Here is a 19,172-nt window from a genome sequence, read left to right as displayed (position 1 = left end):
TGATTGTGTGCATTCCCCCTTTGATAGCCTTTGCTTTCATTCTTCTGTGCCACCGCTACTCTATACAAGCCCTCATTCTTTTTTTTTTTTTTTTTTTGAGATGGAGTCTCACTCTGTCACCCAGGCGGGAGTGTAGTGGCTTGATCTCGGCTCACTGCAACCTCCACCTTCTGGGTTCAAGCCATTCTCCTTCCTCAGCCTCTCAAGTAGCTGCAATTACAGGTGTGCACCACCACGACCAGCTAATTTTTGTATTTTTAATAGAGATGGGGTTTCACCATGTTGGCTAGGCTGGTCTCAAACTCCTGACCTCAATCCACCCACCTCGGCCTCCCAAAGCACTGGGATTACAGGCATGAGCCACCGCGCCCAGCCCCCTCATTCTAAAATACCAGCCGTGGTGCTCTGTAAGATCCTTCAACATTTCTTTCACTTCCACTTACATTTCTAAGTCTCATTTCTCTCCACTACCACCACCTCCCACCTGATATCTCAGCCAACCTGAACTTTCTTCACTTCACTTACCATGCTGTCTGGGAGACCTGAGCTCCTTCCTAGCTAGTATATGTGATTATGTTTCTAAGAGTTACATCACCATGTCCAGTTTTGGTCACCCAGTTCAAACTCTTGTGATGCTTAAGTCCCTTCTACTAGAGGTGGTTCTGTGTCCCCCAAAAAGTCAAGTGCAAGAAGTCCTGTGTCTCTCAAGATAACATATTCCATTAGTGGAGGGCTCTGTCTAGCAAAAGTTCTTTTCTACCCTTTGGACTTGAATCTACCCCTGGAAGCCAAAGAGAAAAATCTAAATCCCCTTTTCATAAACCAACTTTCAGATTTTTAAAAAACTGCTCATAACACTTCCATTGCTACTGCTCATCTCCTTTTCACTTGGTAATTAGTCAGTGCTCCCCTGAACGTCACCAGATTGTTAATGGTTGGCCCATGTGTCTGACTCATCTGCTCACAAAGTCATCTGGCCCATGGGGAATTACTTCCATTGTTCTCTTTCATGCCATTCCACTTCTCTGAGCCTCAGATTTTCATCAGTAAAATGGAAAGAAGGTTTCTTAATTCAAGATGGGCTTCAGGGATCCATGAATACCTGAAACTGTGCACAGCATTTTGTGTCAGAAGCACACATGAGTTTTGCGGGAGAGCATCTATAGACTTTCTTTATCACATTCTCCAAATGGGGTCCATGAGTCACACACAAAAAGACAAAAACCACTGGACTAAATGATCTCTCACGTCCCTCCCAGCTCTAACATTCTGTAAGTCAAAGGTCCAAAGACACACGACATTTTCTTATTCCCTCAAGAGAGAGTTAAAGATCAGCTATTTCTATGCCTGTTATTCAGTGACAATGAAGAGATAAAAATCTGACAAACTCCTAGACACCATGCAACACCAACTGAAAAGGTGAGAGCTAAATCTTTTTTGTCTCATGAGGTAATATTTTCCTCTCACTGGAAATGATCCAACAGAAGTGGAGTTATCATCTCTCCATGATAGTATATAAGGAATTTTTTAAATTACGTAAAGATGCCTATACTCACAGCACTTTGGGAGACCAAGGCAAGAGGATCGCTTGAGCCCAGGAGTTTGAGACAAGCTCAGGAGTTCAAGATATAGTGAGACCCCGTCTCTACAAAAAAATTTAAAAACTAGCCAGTGTGGTGGCTTATACCTGTAGTCCCAGCTACTAGGGAGGTGGGAAGATCACTTGAGCTAGGGAGGTTAAGGCTGCAATGAGCTACATCACACTATTGCACTCCAGCCTGGAAGACAGACAGAGACCCTGACTCAAAAAAAAAAAAAAAAAATTATGTGAGGAGCTGGTCTCTGAGATCTCTTCTGAGTCTCTGCTCATGCATGCTTCTCCCTCTGCCTGAAGTAACCTCTCAGTTTACTCCTCTCTCATTCTTCATATGTAGCATTTTTCTCCCCCTGTTTAATTAGTGAGTGCCTCCCACATCCTCCCATAGCTCTGTGTAGTTACCTCTCCTTTAGCACTCATCACATCTAGAACTCACTATTGGCAGGAACATATGGGTCTGATTCCCCAACTCGATTGTCAGTTTCTTGAGAACAGGGACTGTGTGTTATGTACCTCCACATCTCTAGTACCTTAGAATGTTTGGTGTATAGTAAGCATTCAATAAATAAATGTTCAGTAAATTCCCCTACAAAGGGTCTAAAACCTTACATAAGCCATTGATCACTGTAGACCTTAGTTTCCCCATCTGTCAAATGGAAGGGTTGGACCAAATCCTCTCTTAGGTCTCTTTCAGTTCTTATACTGTGACTCTCTATAAGTGTACAACTTTAACTTGTTTGTCTTGCTCAAGGCAGCAAACACATTATATACCACTTATCCTCACAATGCTCTTTGACACTTACATATTCATTTGGTTTTCCAACTCCCTGAATATTGGTCATGAGAAAATCATCATTTGACAGATTATAACAGTCTGTGTTCTGATTTTAAAAAGAAAGACCAGAGCAAAGGGGCTGACCGCTGTCTGTACTTGAACACGAAACCATGATTCTGTAAACTTTTTAGACTCACACTGTTTACAAGTCTTATCCCTGCCAGATTTAGAGAGTATTGGGAAGGGCTGGGTACAGTGGCTCACGCCTGTAATCCCAGCACTTTGGGAGGCCGAGACGGGCGGATCAAGAGGTCAGAATATCGAGACCATCCTGGCTAACACAGTGAAACCCTGTCTCTACTAAAAATACAAAAAATTAGCCAGGTATGGTGGCAGGCACCTGTAGTCCCAGCTACTCGGGAGGCTGAGGTAGGAGAATGGCGTGAACCTGGGAGGCGTAGCTTGCAGTGAGCTCAGATCCCACCACTGCACTCCAGCCTGGGCAACAGAGCGAGACTCCGTCTCAAAAAAAAAAAAAAAAAAGAATATTGGGAAGAACAACTACAGGTAAATACCCTGTTTCTTGTTTAGAAGATATAAGGAAGCTTAGCCAAATAGTTGATGTTAATTTGTCTCTAGGAACCAAAAACATACCCATAAGAAATGGAAGCCCAATTGAATAATGTGGATTTTAGATATTACAAATATAAATATTAAAAAGTAGACATTACAGCTGTCCTTAATCTCTTTTTATAAATGCAGAGATGGGCACAAAAAGGTTAGCCTGCCTGAAGTCACACAGCTAGTAAGGAAGAGAGATGGCACATGGATCTAAGTCTCAATACCTACCATTACTTGGTTGAAGGGAATCCTCCTACCAGCCAAGCCCATGCTGGAGGCTAGCAACCATCTGATTGAATAACCATCTGGCTCATTCAGTCATGCCACTGTTGATCCCATTCATTGTTAAGAGAGTGGTGCCAAGCCACCATTATCAATTCTATAATGTAATTCAATAACACTCTTCCTTTTAGCCTCAAAACTAACAGAACAGAGCACACCAATATTCTCCTAAATCCTTGAGAAAGTTACAAATATCGATTGGTCCCTGGCCTACACCAGGACAAGTAATTAGAATGGCAGCATTTAGGCAAAGCTGGATTAAATCAGTACAACTGGACACACTAACTAGACTTCTCTTTTCTGTAGAAGCATTTTAATCACATCTCTCAGACCTCACTAGGTCTTGTATTCATGGCAATGGAAACCTGAATATTCATGGGATGGGAAAGAGCCTGCCTGTTTCTGCAGTGTCTGATAGAATTAATTTCTTCGTATCAAAAGTGGGCAAACAGAACTCTCTTGTGGGTCACAGTATTTAGAAGGCACATAGTGGGGTAGAAAAAATATCAACTTCCATAACTCCAACTATGCAGTCAAGAGTTTGCCATATTGCGCAAACAGATACATCCACTCCTGAGATGCTGAAGCCATCGTACATTCAAGTCATTTAAGTTACTGCCCTTGATCAGCTTTTGTTAAAATGTGTTAAATTTTCTGATCACTCAGCTTCTTTTTAGCCCTTTTCTTGCCAGATTTTCATCCAGGCTAGTAATTTGTAAAAATTTCTATCTGTGGGTCTTAGATTTGGTTTTAGGGAGCTTTGGGGGGAGTATCTCTGCCCCACAATGGCCCTCGAGCAATGTGAAGCACCGTTGTGTCCTGTAAATCTTTTATTCCTGGGTAGACAGCCCCAGTCCCATCAGCTGAGAGTCTGGAAACCCCTCTTCGCCCTGTGGACCTGAAACAGATGTCGTCAAAGATTTAATCCCCAGTTGACTTTCTCACTTTCTTATCCTGAAGAGCTACAAAAATTGCTCTAAAAGAGACAGTACAAACCAGACTAAATTAGCAGCCCATTAGAAGCTATCATCTACCCAATTTCTCTTCACATAGTAGGGAAAAGAGAGAGAGAAAGGTGGGACTATTTTATCCACTAATATTCTGCCATGTTAATAATTTTCCTGCAGAAATGTTGCTTGGTGTGTCATAGAACTTTAAAAAATCTTTCATATCAACTAGAATAATATTGGTTCTTTTTCTGATATTTTTTCTAAGCTTTACAAGTAAAATAGATCTTTATAACATAGCGTACCTTCATGATTAAATTTTGTTTTTGTTTTGTTTTGTTTTGTTTTTTTGAGACAGAGTCTCGCTCTGTCGCCCAGGCTGGAGTGCAGTGGCACAATCTCAGCTCACTGCAAGCTCCACCTCCCAGGTTCACGGCATTCTCCTGCCTCAGCCTCCTGAGTAGCTGGGGCTACAGGCGCCTGCCACCATGCCCGGTTAAGTTTTTGTATTTTTAGTAGAGACGCGGTTTCACCATGTTAGCCAAGATGGTCTCACTCTCCTGACCTCATGATCCACCCGCCTCAATCTCCTAAAGTGCTGGGATTACAGGCATGAGCCACCGTGCCCAGCCCTGATTAAAGACCTTTGACATTTCTTTATAACTTAAGAAAAAAACATTTAAATTTCAGGACAATTATTGAATCTTAAGAGCTAAGGACTAAACACTACATTGAAAGCTAGTTATGGCTGAGTGCAGTGGCTCACACCTGTAATCCCAGTACTTTGAGAGGCTGAGGTGGGAGGATCACTTGAGGCCAGGAGTTGAAGACAAGCCTGGGCAACATAGGGAGACCTTGTCTCTACAAAATATATATTTTTTAATTAGCCTAAAAGTTCAAGGTTACAGTGAGCTATGATTGCACCACTGCATTCCAGCCTAGGTGACAGAGTGAGACCCTGTCTCTAAACATAAAAATAAAAAAGAAAGCTCATTTTTAAATACTGCTAATGATTAGTTTGAAGTGGCATCCCCAGCTTCTTCATATGACCCAATTAATTTTTTAAATAATGGAAGAAGTTAGGTGAAATTTTTAAAAACAACTCTGTCATGGGGATGAATTTTACCAGGAGATAAAGCAGCTGAGTTCTATCTTGGCTCTGTCTGTAGTTTACCATGTAGCCTTGAGTATGTCACTTACCTCTCTGCCTGTTTTCTTATCTACCAAATGAGGGTGTCACCCTCAATATACTGTGGTTTCTTCAAACTCTTACACTATGAGCACTGGTTCTGGACCTTTTCCCCAGGGAGACACATATATGTGGGGTCACGTTCAACTCTCAGAAGCTGAATTGTTTGTGGTGGTGTTGTTACTGCTGCTGCTTTAGTTTTAAGGCAGCAATATAGATAAAATAGGATATAGGTTAAGCATAATTTCCAGCTTTAATTCCACTCCGTTTTTTCCCAATTGTTGTGGGAAGTCAGGGACCCCAAACAGAGGGACCTGCTGAAGCTGTGACAGAAGAACATAAATTGTGGAGATTTCATGGACATTTATCACTTCCCCAATTGATACTCATATAATTTCCTATGCCTGTCTTTACATTAATCTTTTAATCCCGTCATCTTTGTAAGCTGAGGATATATTTCACCTCTGGATGCTGTGATGATTGCGTTAACTGCACAAATTGTTCATAAAGCATGTGTGTTTGAACAATATGAAATCTGGGCACCTTAAGAACAGGATAGCAGTGATTTTCAGGGAACAAGGGAGATAACCTTAAAGTCTGGCTGCCTGGGAGCCAGGCGGAACAGAGCCATATTTCTCTGATTACTGAAAACGGGTAAGAGAAATATCTCTGAATTCTTTCCCCAATAAGGAATATTAATAATTAACAGCCCTGGGAAAAGAATGCATTTCTAGGGAGGCCGCTAAAATGGCTGCTCTGGGGTTGTCTGCCTTATGCAGTTGCAGATCAGGGATGAAACACGCCCTGGCCTCCTGCAGCGCCCCCAGACTTGCTAGGATTAGGAAATTCCAGCCTGGCAAATTCTAGTCAGACCAGTTCAAGGCTCTTGAATCCTGTTAAGATGTTTATCAATGACAATGCATGCACAGCGGGACATGGAAGTTCATTAGTGATTCTAGTTTTGCCCTGACCTTCTGCCTTGTGATCTTTTGTTGCCCTTGAAGCATGTGATCTCTGTGACCCACACCCTATGCGTACACTCCCTCCCCTTTGAAAATTGCTAATAAAAACTTGCTGGTTTTATGGCTCAGGGGGCATCACAGAACCTGCCAACATGTGATGTCTCTCCCGGACACCCAGCTTTAAAATTTCTCTCTTTTGTACTCTTTTCCTTTATTTCTCAGACCAGCTGACACTTAGGGAAAATAGAAAAGAACCTACATTGAATTATTGGGGGCAGGTTCCCCCAGTATCCAGTGATCACTGCTATTACATCAAGAACCACTGCTCTGAAGAACTTCACAATTGTGAGCCATGGGAAGATTTTTTAAATGTAAAATGCATCAATTAAAAAAATTAATTATATTTATAAGACCAGGGGCTAATTATTCATTCAGATGATTGCATTCTGTCTCCTAATTCTGCTTACTTAGTTCTACCAAAATGAAAAATCACCCCCCTGTATCCCCCCTCCAAAGCAATCTCCAGAAGTCAAAGCCCTCTTGCTTTCTGGATGTCCTGGCCACTTTAAAAGACTGGATCCCCTATTCCTCATGTGACTGCCTTTGTTTAAAGGCCCAGAAAGGTCTGCAGTGATAAGGTTTGCCCCTGGACTGGCTACAGAGAGGCTTCTTGGAATTGAATAAGGAGCTGTTTGGTTTCCTAAAAAGAAAGAGGAGACTGCTCAAATAACAAAGTCTAATTTATCACCTCAGAGTCCCCCTTAATGGCAGTGAGATCCATATAGGTGCCAATCCAGACAGACACTCACATGTGTCTGTCTAATGAGCCAATATCATTCCCTTAAAACAGCCCTGCTCATCGGTGCTGATAAAAAGCACAGCCCTTCCTCTGCCTTCCTGGACCAAGGCTATTAAATCTATTAGCAGTACTTCAGCCACCCAGATGCTTCCACCTTGTTCTGAAAAGCAGCCTTGTCCCAGAGAGATCACACTGAAATGGCGCCTGCTCGCATCCATATGAATCTCAAGTTCTGAGATGACAGGCTGTCCAGCTGGCCTGTAGACCACAGTCATTAGGTGGCAAAGATGTCACAAAACCAGGGTCGAATAAAAACACTAGAGCTGTACAGGAGTTAGCACGACCCATCTGGCCATGTTCTTGGTAATGAGACTCAGTAGAAAACTGTTAGATAAGCAAGCTTGGATCCCAGATCAGGGGCTACTCCATACAGGAGGAAAGAGCTTCAGAAGGGGAATTTAACAAGTTGACAAGGTTTTAAATCAAAGTGTAACCCAGGTATCTGTCAGCTGGGGCTTTTCTGTCCCTTGAGATCTAAATAAGCTTTGCTTCAAATGCCGTAGTCCATGGCAGTCTGGATTCTATGACTGCTTGGCAGCTTAGGGTCTCCACCTTGTCTCATGCTTCTGTGTCTGATCCTTAGCCCTGCACCTTGTCAGGTTGCCTATAAAGAAGGCATGCTCATGTGTGAGCAAGGTGGACCTTACAAAAAGTTGGTGTCAATGTGGAGAATCACATTTCATATTGTACGTTTCATTCCACCTAGTGGTATAGTGAGCAGTCCATGTTAGACTTTCCTGTGCTCTTAAGCCTGGCTACTCAAGGTGTGACCAGAGGGCCAGCAACACCTGGATCACCTGGGTGCTTGTTAGAAATGCAGAATCTTGAGTTCTTCCCAGCCTTTCTAAGTCAGAATCCATAATTACCAAGACACCAGGTGATTCAGGCCAATAAAGTGTGAGGAGCACAGAACTAAAGTCCTTTTCAGCTGGGTGTGGTGGCGCACGCCTATAATCCCAGCCCTTTGGGAGGCCAAAGCTGGGGGGGTGGGGATGGCTTGAGGCCAGGAGTTCAAAACCAGCCTGGACAACAAAGTGAGACCCCCCCCCACAACCCCGCCCACTGATCTCTACAAAAAATTTAAAAATTATCCAGGTGTGGCGGCACATGCTACTCAGGAGGCTGAGGTGGGAGGATCGCTTAAGCCCGGGAGTTCAAGGCTGCGGGGAGCTAAGAAGGCACCACTGCACATTGCACTCTAGCCTAGGTAAAAGACCCTGTCTTTAAAAAGATAAATAAATACAAAATATAATATTTCTTCCATCATAAATTAGGTCTTTGTTTTCCTGGCTGTCCCCTTCTGGGCAGAAGATTCCTTAGGGGAGGACCTGAAATCTGTGGTTGTCATTTCTGTATCTTCAGTGCCTAGCAGAGACAGAGACTCAGAAATTGTGTTTTTCCTCCTGTCTTTGCCTTGGGAATCCCTACAAATTAACAGCAGTGGTCAAACAAATCCTGCCCCTAACTCAGCCCCTTTGTCCTTAGTTAGGGGCCTGGGCTACCTTTCTGAGCCACGTCAGACCCACCTGCCTCACCCTGCTACTCATCTTTAGATGGGCCCCTCCTCCCCAGCCCTTGTCTGTTCTCTTGCTACCCAAGGGTTCCAGCTTCGCCACCAGCAACTTATGTGTGACTTTTTGAAAATCACCCAACCTTCTGGGTCTCATCTGTAAAATGAGTGGATTTGACTCATTAGGTAGAGCTCTTAACGGCAGCATTTGCAACTCACAGGTGTGTTTTAATCACTGGCAAGGTACTTTGCAAGTGACTTTTTATATGATCATTAAGGTTTGCCAATGGGCTTTTTTAAATGAATAGAGCAGATTCAAGGTTATCCCTTTGACTGTCATTCTCAGTTGCATTCTGGTGTGCCTTCTGAAACAGGAGAAAAACGGGTGGTGGTACAGGTAGCTCCAGGGATCACACACAAGCTTGGGGCATACACACCGTTGGGAATGCGTTATGGTTCACATTCAGAAAAGTTGCCTAGTTATCTCTCATGTGTCTCAACAGCACAAAGACTGATCTATAAACTTTTCAGCTCTATCATCTGGGCTATAAGGCCTGGTGTAAAAGAGATGGTTTTTATTTTATCTGGAGAAAAGACTGCTCTTGGAAAATGTAAATTTCCAAATATCTCCTGTGATGTAGTAGCGCCTCTTAAAATTTAAATCTCACACAGAGACACTTGAGCAGGTGATACTCTTTACATTTTTTCCTCTTCCTCTTTGACTTTGCTTCCAGAAAGCGAGAGGAAGAAAACAAACGAAAGGAGGCAGAACAGCAAAAAGGAAGGCGAAGCCCAGTTTCCTGCAGACCCCAGGCCCTTCCCTGTCTGCCCAGCACCCAGGATGCACCCAGCAGGCAGAGCCGGGCCCCCAGCAAGCAGCCTCCTGCTGGCAACGTGGCCCAAGACCCTGAGCCAAGAGATAGCAGAGGATCTCCAGGAGGGTCTCTAGGCAGAGCCCTCCAGAAGGAGCAGTCTGCTTCCTCAGATTTGCAGGGAACAAACTCCAGAAGGCCAAATGGTAGGTGTATTGCCTTTGTCATCTCCTGCTGGCCCACGGACTGTGGGCTTTTTTCTTTGGTGTATTTAGACCAATTACACTTAAGATAATTGTTATATTAGCACTTAGGACCACCACTTTATGATTTGTGTTCTACTTGTTTCCTCTGGTTCTCAGTTCTCTTTTTTTCCCTTCCTGTAGGTTACTTCAGCATTTTTAAGGATTCCATCTTGATTGATTTATGGTTGTTTTCTTTTCTTTTTTAGAGCGAAGCGTGAAAACCTCACTTCCATTTATCTTGTCCACTTTTAAGTATCATTGCTTAGGTATCAGATGGTGTCATAAATTTTGTTTCAATCATGAGATACAATTTATAAAACTCACAAAGGAAATAACATTTTATGCACCCGTATTTCTGCTCTCCTGTTGTTTCTTCTTCCTTCCTGATGCTCTAAGATTCTTGTATCCTTTCCTTTCTGTATGAAGAGCTTTCTTTGGCCAATCTTTAAGGGTATGTCTGCTAGCAACAAATTCTTTCAGTTTTCCTTTGTCTGAGAATGTTTTTATTTGATTCCTGAAGAATCATTAAGACAGATGTAGAATTCGTGGTTGGCAGTTCTTTTCTTTTAGCACTTGAAAAACATTGTGCCATTTCCTTTTGACTTCCATGGTTTCAGATGAGAAATCCGCTGTCCTTCAAATTGGTGTTTCTCAGCAACAGTCCTAGGTAATATGTCATTTCTCTCTGGCTGCTTTCAAGATTTTAAAATTTATTATTAGCTTTCAGAAGTTTAATATGATGTGTCTTGGCATGGGTTTTTGCAGTTTATCCTATTTAGAGTTTACCTGTGTGTCAGGGGTCCCCATGATCCCCATCCCCAAGACTACCACCAGGTTTGGTGATGTTGGAGGATTTACTAGGGGGACTCAGCATATAGTTGTACTCCCAGTTATGATTTATTATAGCAAAGGGACACAAAGCAAAATGAGCAAAGAGAAAAGGCGTATGGAGCAATGTCCAGAGGAAATTAGGCACGAGCTTCCAGTGGCTCTCTCCCGGTGGAGTCACACGCAACACGTTTAATTCCTTCTGCAATAAATTGTAACAACCAGTCAGACAAACTTTTGTTGACAAAGAAAGCTCACATGAACCTAGGACTCCAGGATTTTTATCTGGAGTCAATCACGTAGATACCCTCTGCCTAGCATATGCTAAAATTCCAGACTCCCAGAAGGAAAAGCGTGCAGCACAAACCCTATTGTTTGCATGAAGCAATTTAAACACATTGAGCTACTCTTAGAAGTTAGAAAATGGTAGGAGCTTTCCCAAAATCTAAGTGCAAATGCCAACACAGTGAAAAAGGCAAATTATGTCTTCGTATTATTATGAAAATAGCCCTGAACTTATGGACTTTCTCAGAAGGGGGCTCTGGAACTTCATGATTACTGAATTCAGGGCTTGGACAGTTCAACCTGTTTCTTTGAACCTTAACTTCCTTAGCTATGAAGTGAGGGTATATTTTCTACACCGCAAGGTGTATGGATAGAAATAATTCATGTTGAGTACTTGTTATAGCCCATAACTCATGACAGGTTTTCAGTAACTATTATTATTGAGCCACACATTAATCTAGCCAAGAACAACTACAGAAAAGTATACATAAAATGATTACAGGCTGGGTGCAGTGACTCACACCTGTAATCCCAACACTTTGGGAGGCCGGGGCAGGCAGATTACTTGAGGCCAGAAGTTCAAGACCAGCCTGGCCAACTTGGCGAAACTCCATCTCTACTAAAAATATAAAAATTAGCCAGGTGTGGTGGTATATACAACTCAGGAGGCTGAAGCACAAGAATTGCCTGAACCTGAGAGGCGTTAGTTGCATTGGGCTGAGATTGTGTCACTGTACTCCAGCCTGGGCAACAGTGAGACTCTGTCTCAAAATATATATATATGTAAAATGACTATAAACATTTCTGGAACATAATTCCATAATCAACTTTACAGTGTAATCCTTAAGGATTGTATACTCATGATGCTTTGCTACATATTCATTCATTTATTCATCCAACCAGCTTTAATTAAGCTCCCATAATGTGACAGCCATGTTGAACTTCCTTGAGTTCTTTCTTAGCTTGGGGCCTTTGCAGATGCCACTCCCTCTACCTTATTTTTGAGGTATCAGGGATAATGTTGCTTCTTCTGTTCAACCCTTATCTCCCCACTAAAGGAGGCTATAGTTTCCTGCTATATGCTCCCATACTTCTCCTATATTTCCCTCTTATAAAGATCATCACTTTTTACTGTTATTACTGGTTTACTTGTCATTTTTTTCCACTAAACTGCAAGATCTGTGAGAGCAGGGTTGCTTCCATTGTCTACTATGGCTGTATAACAAACCACACAAAGACGAAGTGACTTTGAACAATAACGATTTAATTTTTATGATTCTATTTTGGTTGGAAAGTTTCTTTACAGGCTTCATCTGGTCTCACTCATGTGTCTACATTCAGGTGGAGAGTCAGTGGAATTCCATGTCTAAGATATACTGACTTGAATGTCTAGCAATGGATGCAAGCTATCAGATGGGATTCTTTGACTCTGTTTTACATGGTTTTCATCCTCCAGTAGACTAGACTGGCTTCCTTACATGGTGGTCTCAGGACAGCATTCTCAGAAAGCAAAGATAAAAGCCACAAGACCTCTTGAGAAATAGACTCTAGAATTTGCACACATTATATTGATCAAAGCAAGTTACGAGACCATCCCAGACCAAATGATGTGGAGAAATAGATTCCACCTTTGTGCATATGAAGATGGGAGGAATTTTTGGCTATTAAACAACCTGTCATAGTTCCTATTTGGTCACAGATTATTCACATTCCTCTCGCATGCAAGATATTCTTACCCCTTGACATGGATTGGCTCTGTGTCCCCATCCAAATCTCATATTGAATTGCAATTCCCAATGTTCGGGGAGGGACTTGGTGGGAGGTGATTGGATCATGGGGGTGGATTTCCCCCATGCTGTTCTCATGATAGTGAGTTCTCACAAGATCTGATGGTTTAAATGTGTGTGGCACTTACCCCCTCGCTCACGCTGTCTCCTGCTACCATGTGAAGAAGGTGCTTGCTTCCCCTTTACCTTCCACCATGATTGTAGGTTTCCTGAGGCCTGCCAGTCATGCTTCCTGTTAAGCCTGTGGAACTGTGAGTCAATTAAACCTCTTTTCTTTATAAATTACCCAGTCTCAGGTAGTTCTTTATAGCAGTGTAGGAATGGACTAATACATCCCTATCTCAGTACCCCAAAATCTCAACCTGATTATCTCATCACACTTGAAGTCTAGGATTTTAAGACATGAATCAGATGTGGTTCAGGTTCACCAGCTGGGACTCTTTCTGATTCAGAGACCAATCAGCCAAAAAGATACATTATCAACACCCACACCCAACAAACAGTGGTGAGATAGGAACAGAATAACCACGGTAGACAAAAGGGGGTAGAATAGGAGGCACATAGCAGCCATTAATCCATAGCAATTTTGAAAGCCAGCTGGTCACATTTTACCAGGGCCCCTACTCTGAGGTAAATATTCCTTGATTAGGGTCTCATTTTACTCCTGGTGGCTTCCTATTCCATTGTTCTCAATGGCTCTTGGCTCTGCTACCTGAATTCCTGACTCTGCTCTCTGAGAAGTCCTTCCTTTTCCGAAGAAATGCCCCTGTTTGCAGCTGTGTAGCTTTCTCAGCCTGTCTCCTGACTATAGGATACTGGGGCCCCAGAGGCTTCTTTTTGATTTGAACTATGTCACCAGTTCAAGCTTGTGGTACTCTCAATAATACGATTATCTAAAAAACTTCATGGGTTTCCTGTGAATCTGATTGGATTCATTTAATATTTCAAAAGCCACATCCATAATTTTTCAAATAAGCTTTTCTCTCATTTGAGTGGCTCAGACTTCTGTGGGAAAATGCCCTTGAGATTCTTAGAAATTCTTTTGTCGAGCTGAGAAGGCCTATTATATACCACGTTAAATATTTTTGAGTCTTAATAAAGGGTGTACAACCATACTTTTTTTGTTTTGTTTTGTTTTTTTGACAAAACAAACCTGTCACCCAGGCTGGAGTGCAGTGATGCAATCACAGCTTACTGCAACTTCTGCCTCCCAGGCTCAAGTGATCCCCCCACTTCAGCCTCCCAGGTAGCTGGGACCATAGGTGTGCGCTACCATGCCTGGCTGATTTTTTGCATTTCTTTTTCGTAGAGACGAGATTTCATCATGTTGCCAAGGCTGGTCTCAAACTCCTAGGCTCAAGCAATCTACCTACCTTGGCCTCCCAAAGTGCTGGGATTTTATAAGTGTTAGTCACTGTGTCCGGCCTGATTTGATCTTTATGCTGAGGCCTATGAGACTTTTGCTGGCTAGAAAGAATAAAAATGTTAAAATAGTTTTATTTTCTAACCCAGCACATCCTGGGATCTTTACATTATCTCTAAATTTTGCTTGCAAACGGAGCAGTTTTTTCTTCATTTTATTTGCTTTCTCCCCATACCTTGTCATACGTAGGTTAAAAAGCAGTTGACATTTTGTTCTACATTCCATCTGGAAACCTCCTGAACTGTATCTACAGCTTCATTAGGTATATTTTCTATCTTCTACGTTACTGCAGGTGACAGTTTTGCCAGTTAATTCTGTCACTGAATAACAAGGTTCACTTCTCTCTAGATTCCCACAGCAATTTCTTCTCTGCTCTTCGAGCCTTCACCAGCAGTCTCTTCATTGCCTTCCCAGCTTCTGCTCACCAACCAGTCCAAAGTCAATACCATGGATTTTATATTTTAAGACAGCACCTCTCTTTTATAGATATAAATATCTGTGTTGGTTATCTCCTGTAGCACAATAAACCACTCCCAAAACTAAGTGGCTTAAAACAATAGAAGTTTATTATTTCTCACAGTCCCGTTGGCTACCTGGGCAGTTCCTCTTCTCGATCACCTGGGCTCACTCATGAGGTATATCTTCTTATATCCCTTTCTTTGTTTTTTCTTTTTTGAGACAGAGTTTTGCTCTTGTTGCCCAGGCTAGAGTGCAGTGGCGCAATCTTGGCTCACCGCAACCTCTGCCTCCTGGGTTCAAGCGATTCTCCTGCCTCAGCCTCCTGAGTAACTGGGATGAAGGCATGCACCACCACGCCCAACTAGTTTTTTTGTATTTTTAGTAGAGATGGGGTTTCTCCATGTTGGTCAGGGTTTCTCCATGTTGGTCTCGAACTCCCGACCTCAGGGGATCTGCCCGCCACAGCCTCCCAAAATGCTGGGATTACAGGCGTAAGCCACCGTGCCCGGCCCATCCCTTTCTTTCTTACATGAAGAGTAGCATAGTTTAGATAGCTCTTTGGCACTTAAGAATATTTTATTTTACATTATTGAGACATAGTCTCACTCTGTTGCTCAGGCTGGAGTGCAGTGGCACAAACAGCTCACTGCACCCTCAACCTCCCAGGCTCAAGCGACCTTTCACCTCAGCCTTCTGAGTAGCTGGGACTACAGGTATGCACTACCATGTCTGGATAATTGTTTTTTTTATTTTTAGAAGTGGGGTCTCACTATGTTACCAGGCTTGTCTCAGACTTGGCTCCAGCAATCCTCTTGCCTCAGCCTCCCAAGGTGCTGGGCCACTGAACCCAGCCAGAACAGTTATTTTAAAGTCTGTTTCTGAAAACACATTATCTGGATAATCTACGTGCCTGTTTTAGTAAGATTTTTTTTTTTTTCTTTGAGACAGAGTCTCGCTGTCACCCAGGCTGGAGTGCAGTGGCGCGATCTCAGCTCGCTGCAACCTATATGCCTCCTGGGTTCAAGCGATTCTCCTGCCTCAGCCTCCCAAGTAGCTGGGACTACAGGCACACACCACCATGCCCAGCTAATGTTTGTATTTTTAGTAGAGACGAGGTTTCACCATGTTGGCCAGGCTGGTCTCAAACTCCTGACCTCATGATTCCCATCTCGGCCTCCAAAGTGTTGAGATTAAAGGCATGAGCCACTGTGCCTGGCATATTTTTCATTTTAGATGTTAGTCATTTTCAGAGGACCCCTTTGTGCAGCCTGAGTTGAGAGCATGTCACACTAAAGCAATATTGTGTTTGCTTCTGTGAGGCATCGTGGGATATCTCCATCCTGAGAACAGTTTTTATGTTACTGTCTCCTATGGATTGAGAATGAATGAATACCAAGCCCATGTGAGGAAGAAGACTTTGGTTTTAAATTCTTATGGGAGACTCCTTACCCCATCCAGAACCTGAGCTGAAACAAACTTCCTCGTCATCTCCAAGTGCTGGAGAGCAGATTTTAAAATCTGGATTATTTCCAAAAGGTATATCCCTTCAAGAGTGCTGGCTTCAGGTAGAGTCTTGGTTCCAGTTAACTTTCTTCCTGCAAGGCCTCATTTTCTGTTCTTATATAGATGTTAAAATACAGCCAGATATTTAATAAGACCATCTGTTGCCCACTCTACCACCATTACCTGCCTAGACAGTCACTGGATCAGCTCACACACTTAATTGCTTTGATTTTCAATTTTCTCTTTGTTTTTGGCCTCCAGAATTCCTTTATTTTCTTAAAGGCATGACAGTGCTTTCCAAAGGATATCCATTATTTTTGTTAAGGTGAAAAGGGCTTCAGGTTATCTAACCTACCATATTGCTGGAAATAGAAGTTAAACAGTTTTTTCCTAGTCGTATTTGCCACTATTATGGTAATGATATAGGCTAAGTCTCAATATCTTATGTGAACATATTAGCAAAATTGTCCTACTATGCAAGTTTTGGACAATATTTTTTCTTTGTTTCCCCAAGAAACAGCCAGAGAACATTCTAAAGGCCAATCTGCCTGTGTCCACTTCAGACCCAATGAAGGCAGTGATGGAAACAGGCATCCAGGAGTTCCCTCTGTTGAGAAGTCCAGAGGTGAGACAGCTGGTGATCAGCGGTGTGCAAAGGGGAAAGGCTTCGTGAAGCAGCCCTCCTGTATCAGGGTGGCTGGGCCTGATGAGAAAGGAGAGGACTCCAGGCGGGCAGCTGCAAGCCTTCCACCACACGATAGCCACTGGAAGCCCAGCAGGCGGCATGACACAGAACCCAAGGCCAAATGTGCCCTCCAGAAAAGGCGCACTCAAGAGCTCAAAGGAGGAAGGTGCTCCCCAGCTGGTTCTAGCCGGCCTGGCAGTGCCCGGGGGGAGGCAGTCCATGCTGGGCAGAATCCTCCCCACCATCGTACACCAAGAAACAAAGTGACACAAACCAAGCTCGCAGGAGGGCTCTACTCAGATTTTCCACAGAGCACAGACGAGTTGAGGTCAGAAGCCAGGAAGCTGGGGACATCCACCCTGTCTGAGGACTTTCAGGTATCTAAGGAGACTGATCCAGTACCTGGTCTCTCTGGGCAGAGTGTGAATATTGACCTTCTCCCTGTAGAGCTCCGACTGCAGATAATTCAGAGAGAACGAAGGAGGAAAGAGCTGTTTCGCAAAAAGAACAAGGCAGCGGCAGTCATCCAGCGTGCCTGGCGAAGGTAGGAAGATGGGGCTGCCACATCTGTGGTTCTTTGGTTGTTACTGATATTCTCCACATGACATCTGTGCTCTTTGATGTTTTCCCAATGAGTTCCATTTGGTGGCATGGTAAGGCCAATTTTATGGAGCCTACCCATGAAATTCACACAAGATCCTAGTAATTTACATTACAAATTTAATTACATGTAAACCATTTGGAAGATGTTTTTGCCTAGAAAGATGGGAAAGTGCTCCCAGCACAGCATGGGGTAAAGGAGAAAGTCCTGGGTTTGTAACCATGAAATGTCAGATTCAGGTAAGCTCAAACAGGTTATGTGACTTTGGGCAAATCTCATGGCCCCCCGACCCTCTGCTTCTTTATCTGTAAAACAGGATTTAATAATTGTTGCACATGTCCTATTAATACAGCAGGTTACTGGAATGAGATAATGCACACTTCATTAATTCTAAATTACTACACATAGGAGATACTTTATTTTTATTCTTATGTCTTTACTACCCAGAAACTAGTCATACTCGAAAAACCTAAACCAGGTTCTGGATATAATAGATTGAGTGACTAAACTGTATTATGTAAACCTCTCTGAGCATCTACCAAGCTCAAAATACGTAGTAGGCACTGGGAGTGGGGGTGAAGGCTGTCCTAAAAGCCTGAAACAGTGTCCCAATATAGTAGAGACAAATGCTGCTGGGGGGTGATTGTGATTATGGGAGGACTTGAGCGGTCTTATTGCTACAAATGTTCATGTCTCATAATCTCTTTCATCCTGAAAGCCTCACTAGAGCCTAAATCTAAATTAGGCCTTACAGTGATGAGTGTCCAGAGAGGAGCTGGACCCATCACCAATAGGTGGGAGTTGGCCGGGCACAGTGGCTTAGACCTGTAACCCCAGCACTTTGGGCGGCCGAGGTGGGAGGATCACTTGAACCCAGGGTTATGAGACGAGACCACCCCGGGAAACACGGCCAAACCCCGTCTCTACAAAAAAATACAAAAATTACCCAGGCGTGGTAGCATACGCCTGTAGTCCTAGCTATTTGTGAGGCTGAGGCAGGAGGACCGCTTGACCTCAGGAGGTCGAGACCACAGTGAGCCATCACCATGCCACAGAACTCCAGCCTGGGTGACAGAGTGAGAACCTGTCTCAAGAAAAGAGATAGGTGGAAGTTATTTTGCCACCATCACTGGGGAGAGGAAGACGGATGGGCAGACAAGGCAAGGAGATAATGCGGGCACAGGTGTGCCAGATATCAAGGTTCCTGTCAGGAGAAAAAGGAAGACGTTCTCTCCTTAACATTGGCAGGGAGAAAACAAGATGGATTCCCAGGAGGTCCAGGGAGAGGCTTCCGTTCGCATCATACCAGAGACTGCCTAACCCAGAGCCAGGTGATCTGGTTTGTGCTTGCACAGGCTTTGCAATGTGTTCTCCCTCATGTCTGTTTCAGCTCTTGGCCATTAACAAAGTCCTCCCATGCCTGACCCCATGTGATCTCCCAACCACACCAGGAAGCCACCACCACAGGGAGCAGTATCCCCATTTTTCAGATGAGAGGCAAAATTGACTTGTCCTTTTTGTCCAGATCCAGCACTTGAACCTCTGGCTGACTCGAATCCAAGGGCCTTTCCCTTACATTATTAGTGAAGTTAGTTTTTGCTGTGGTCAAGCTAATGGAGGTGGAGATGGGCCCCATGCACTTTGCCTGAAAATAGGATGGAGAAGACTGCCTGGTTGGTGTCATACACATCAGGGTAACCAGGAGAAGGGTGATATTACTATTACCAATTGTTAACATACTAGTAGTTTTTATTGGACACTTGTGCCAGACACTGTTCAAACTAGTTTTACCTGGATTAATT

General features: G+C 43.3%; 1 protein-coding gene across 2 annotated transcripts in view; it reads left to right on the top strand.

Moving 5' to 3' along the window:
• LOC105518154 (inversin) overlaps positions 1-19,172 on the top strand; it is a 91,129-nt gene that overhangs the window by 66,066 nt on the left and 5,891 nt on the right. The window contains exons 12-14 of one of the 2 annotated variants that reach the window (XM_011951025.1): positions 9,477-9,760; positions 16,599-16,709; positions 17,217-17,313. In XM_011951025.1, the coding sequence (XP_011806415.1) occupies positions 9,477-9,760; positions 16,599-16,709; positions 17,217-17,313 (492 nt within the window). Of the gene's footprint in view, positions 1-9,476; positions 9,761-16,598; positions 17,314-19,172 lie in introns of both variants that reach the window. The other variant, XM_011951024.1, reaches the window with a different exon arrangement.

Source organism: Colobus angolensis, unplaced genomic scaffold (assembly GCF_000951035.1).
Source record: "Colobus angolensis palliatus isolate OR3802 unplaced genomic scaffold, Cang.pa_1.0 Scaffold313, whole genome shotgun sequence".
NCBI classification, from domain to species: domain Eukaryota; kingdom Metazoa; phylum Chordata; class Mammalia; order Primates; family Cercopithecidae; genus Colobus; species Colobus angolensis.
Note: the sequence above shows the minus strand (reverse complement) of the source record. Positions and strands in the feature narration are given on the sequence as shown.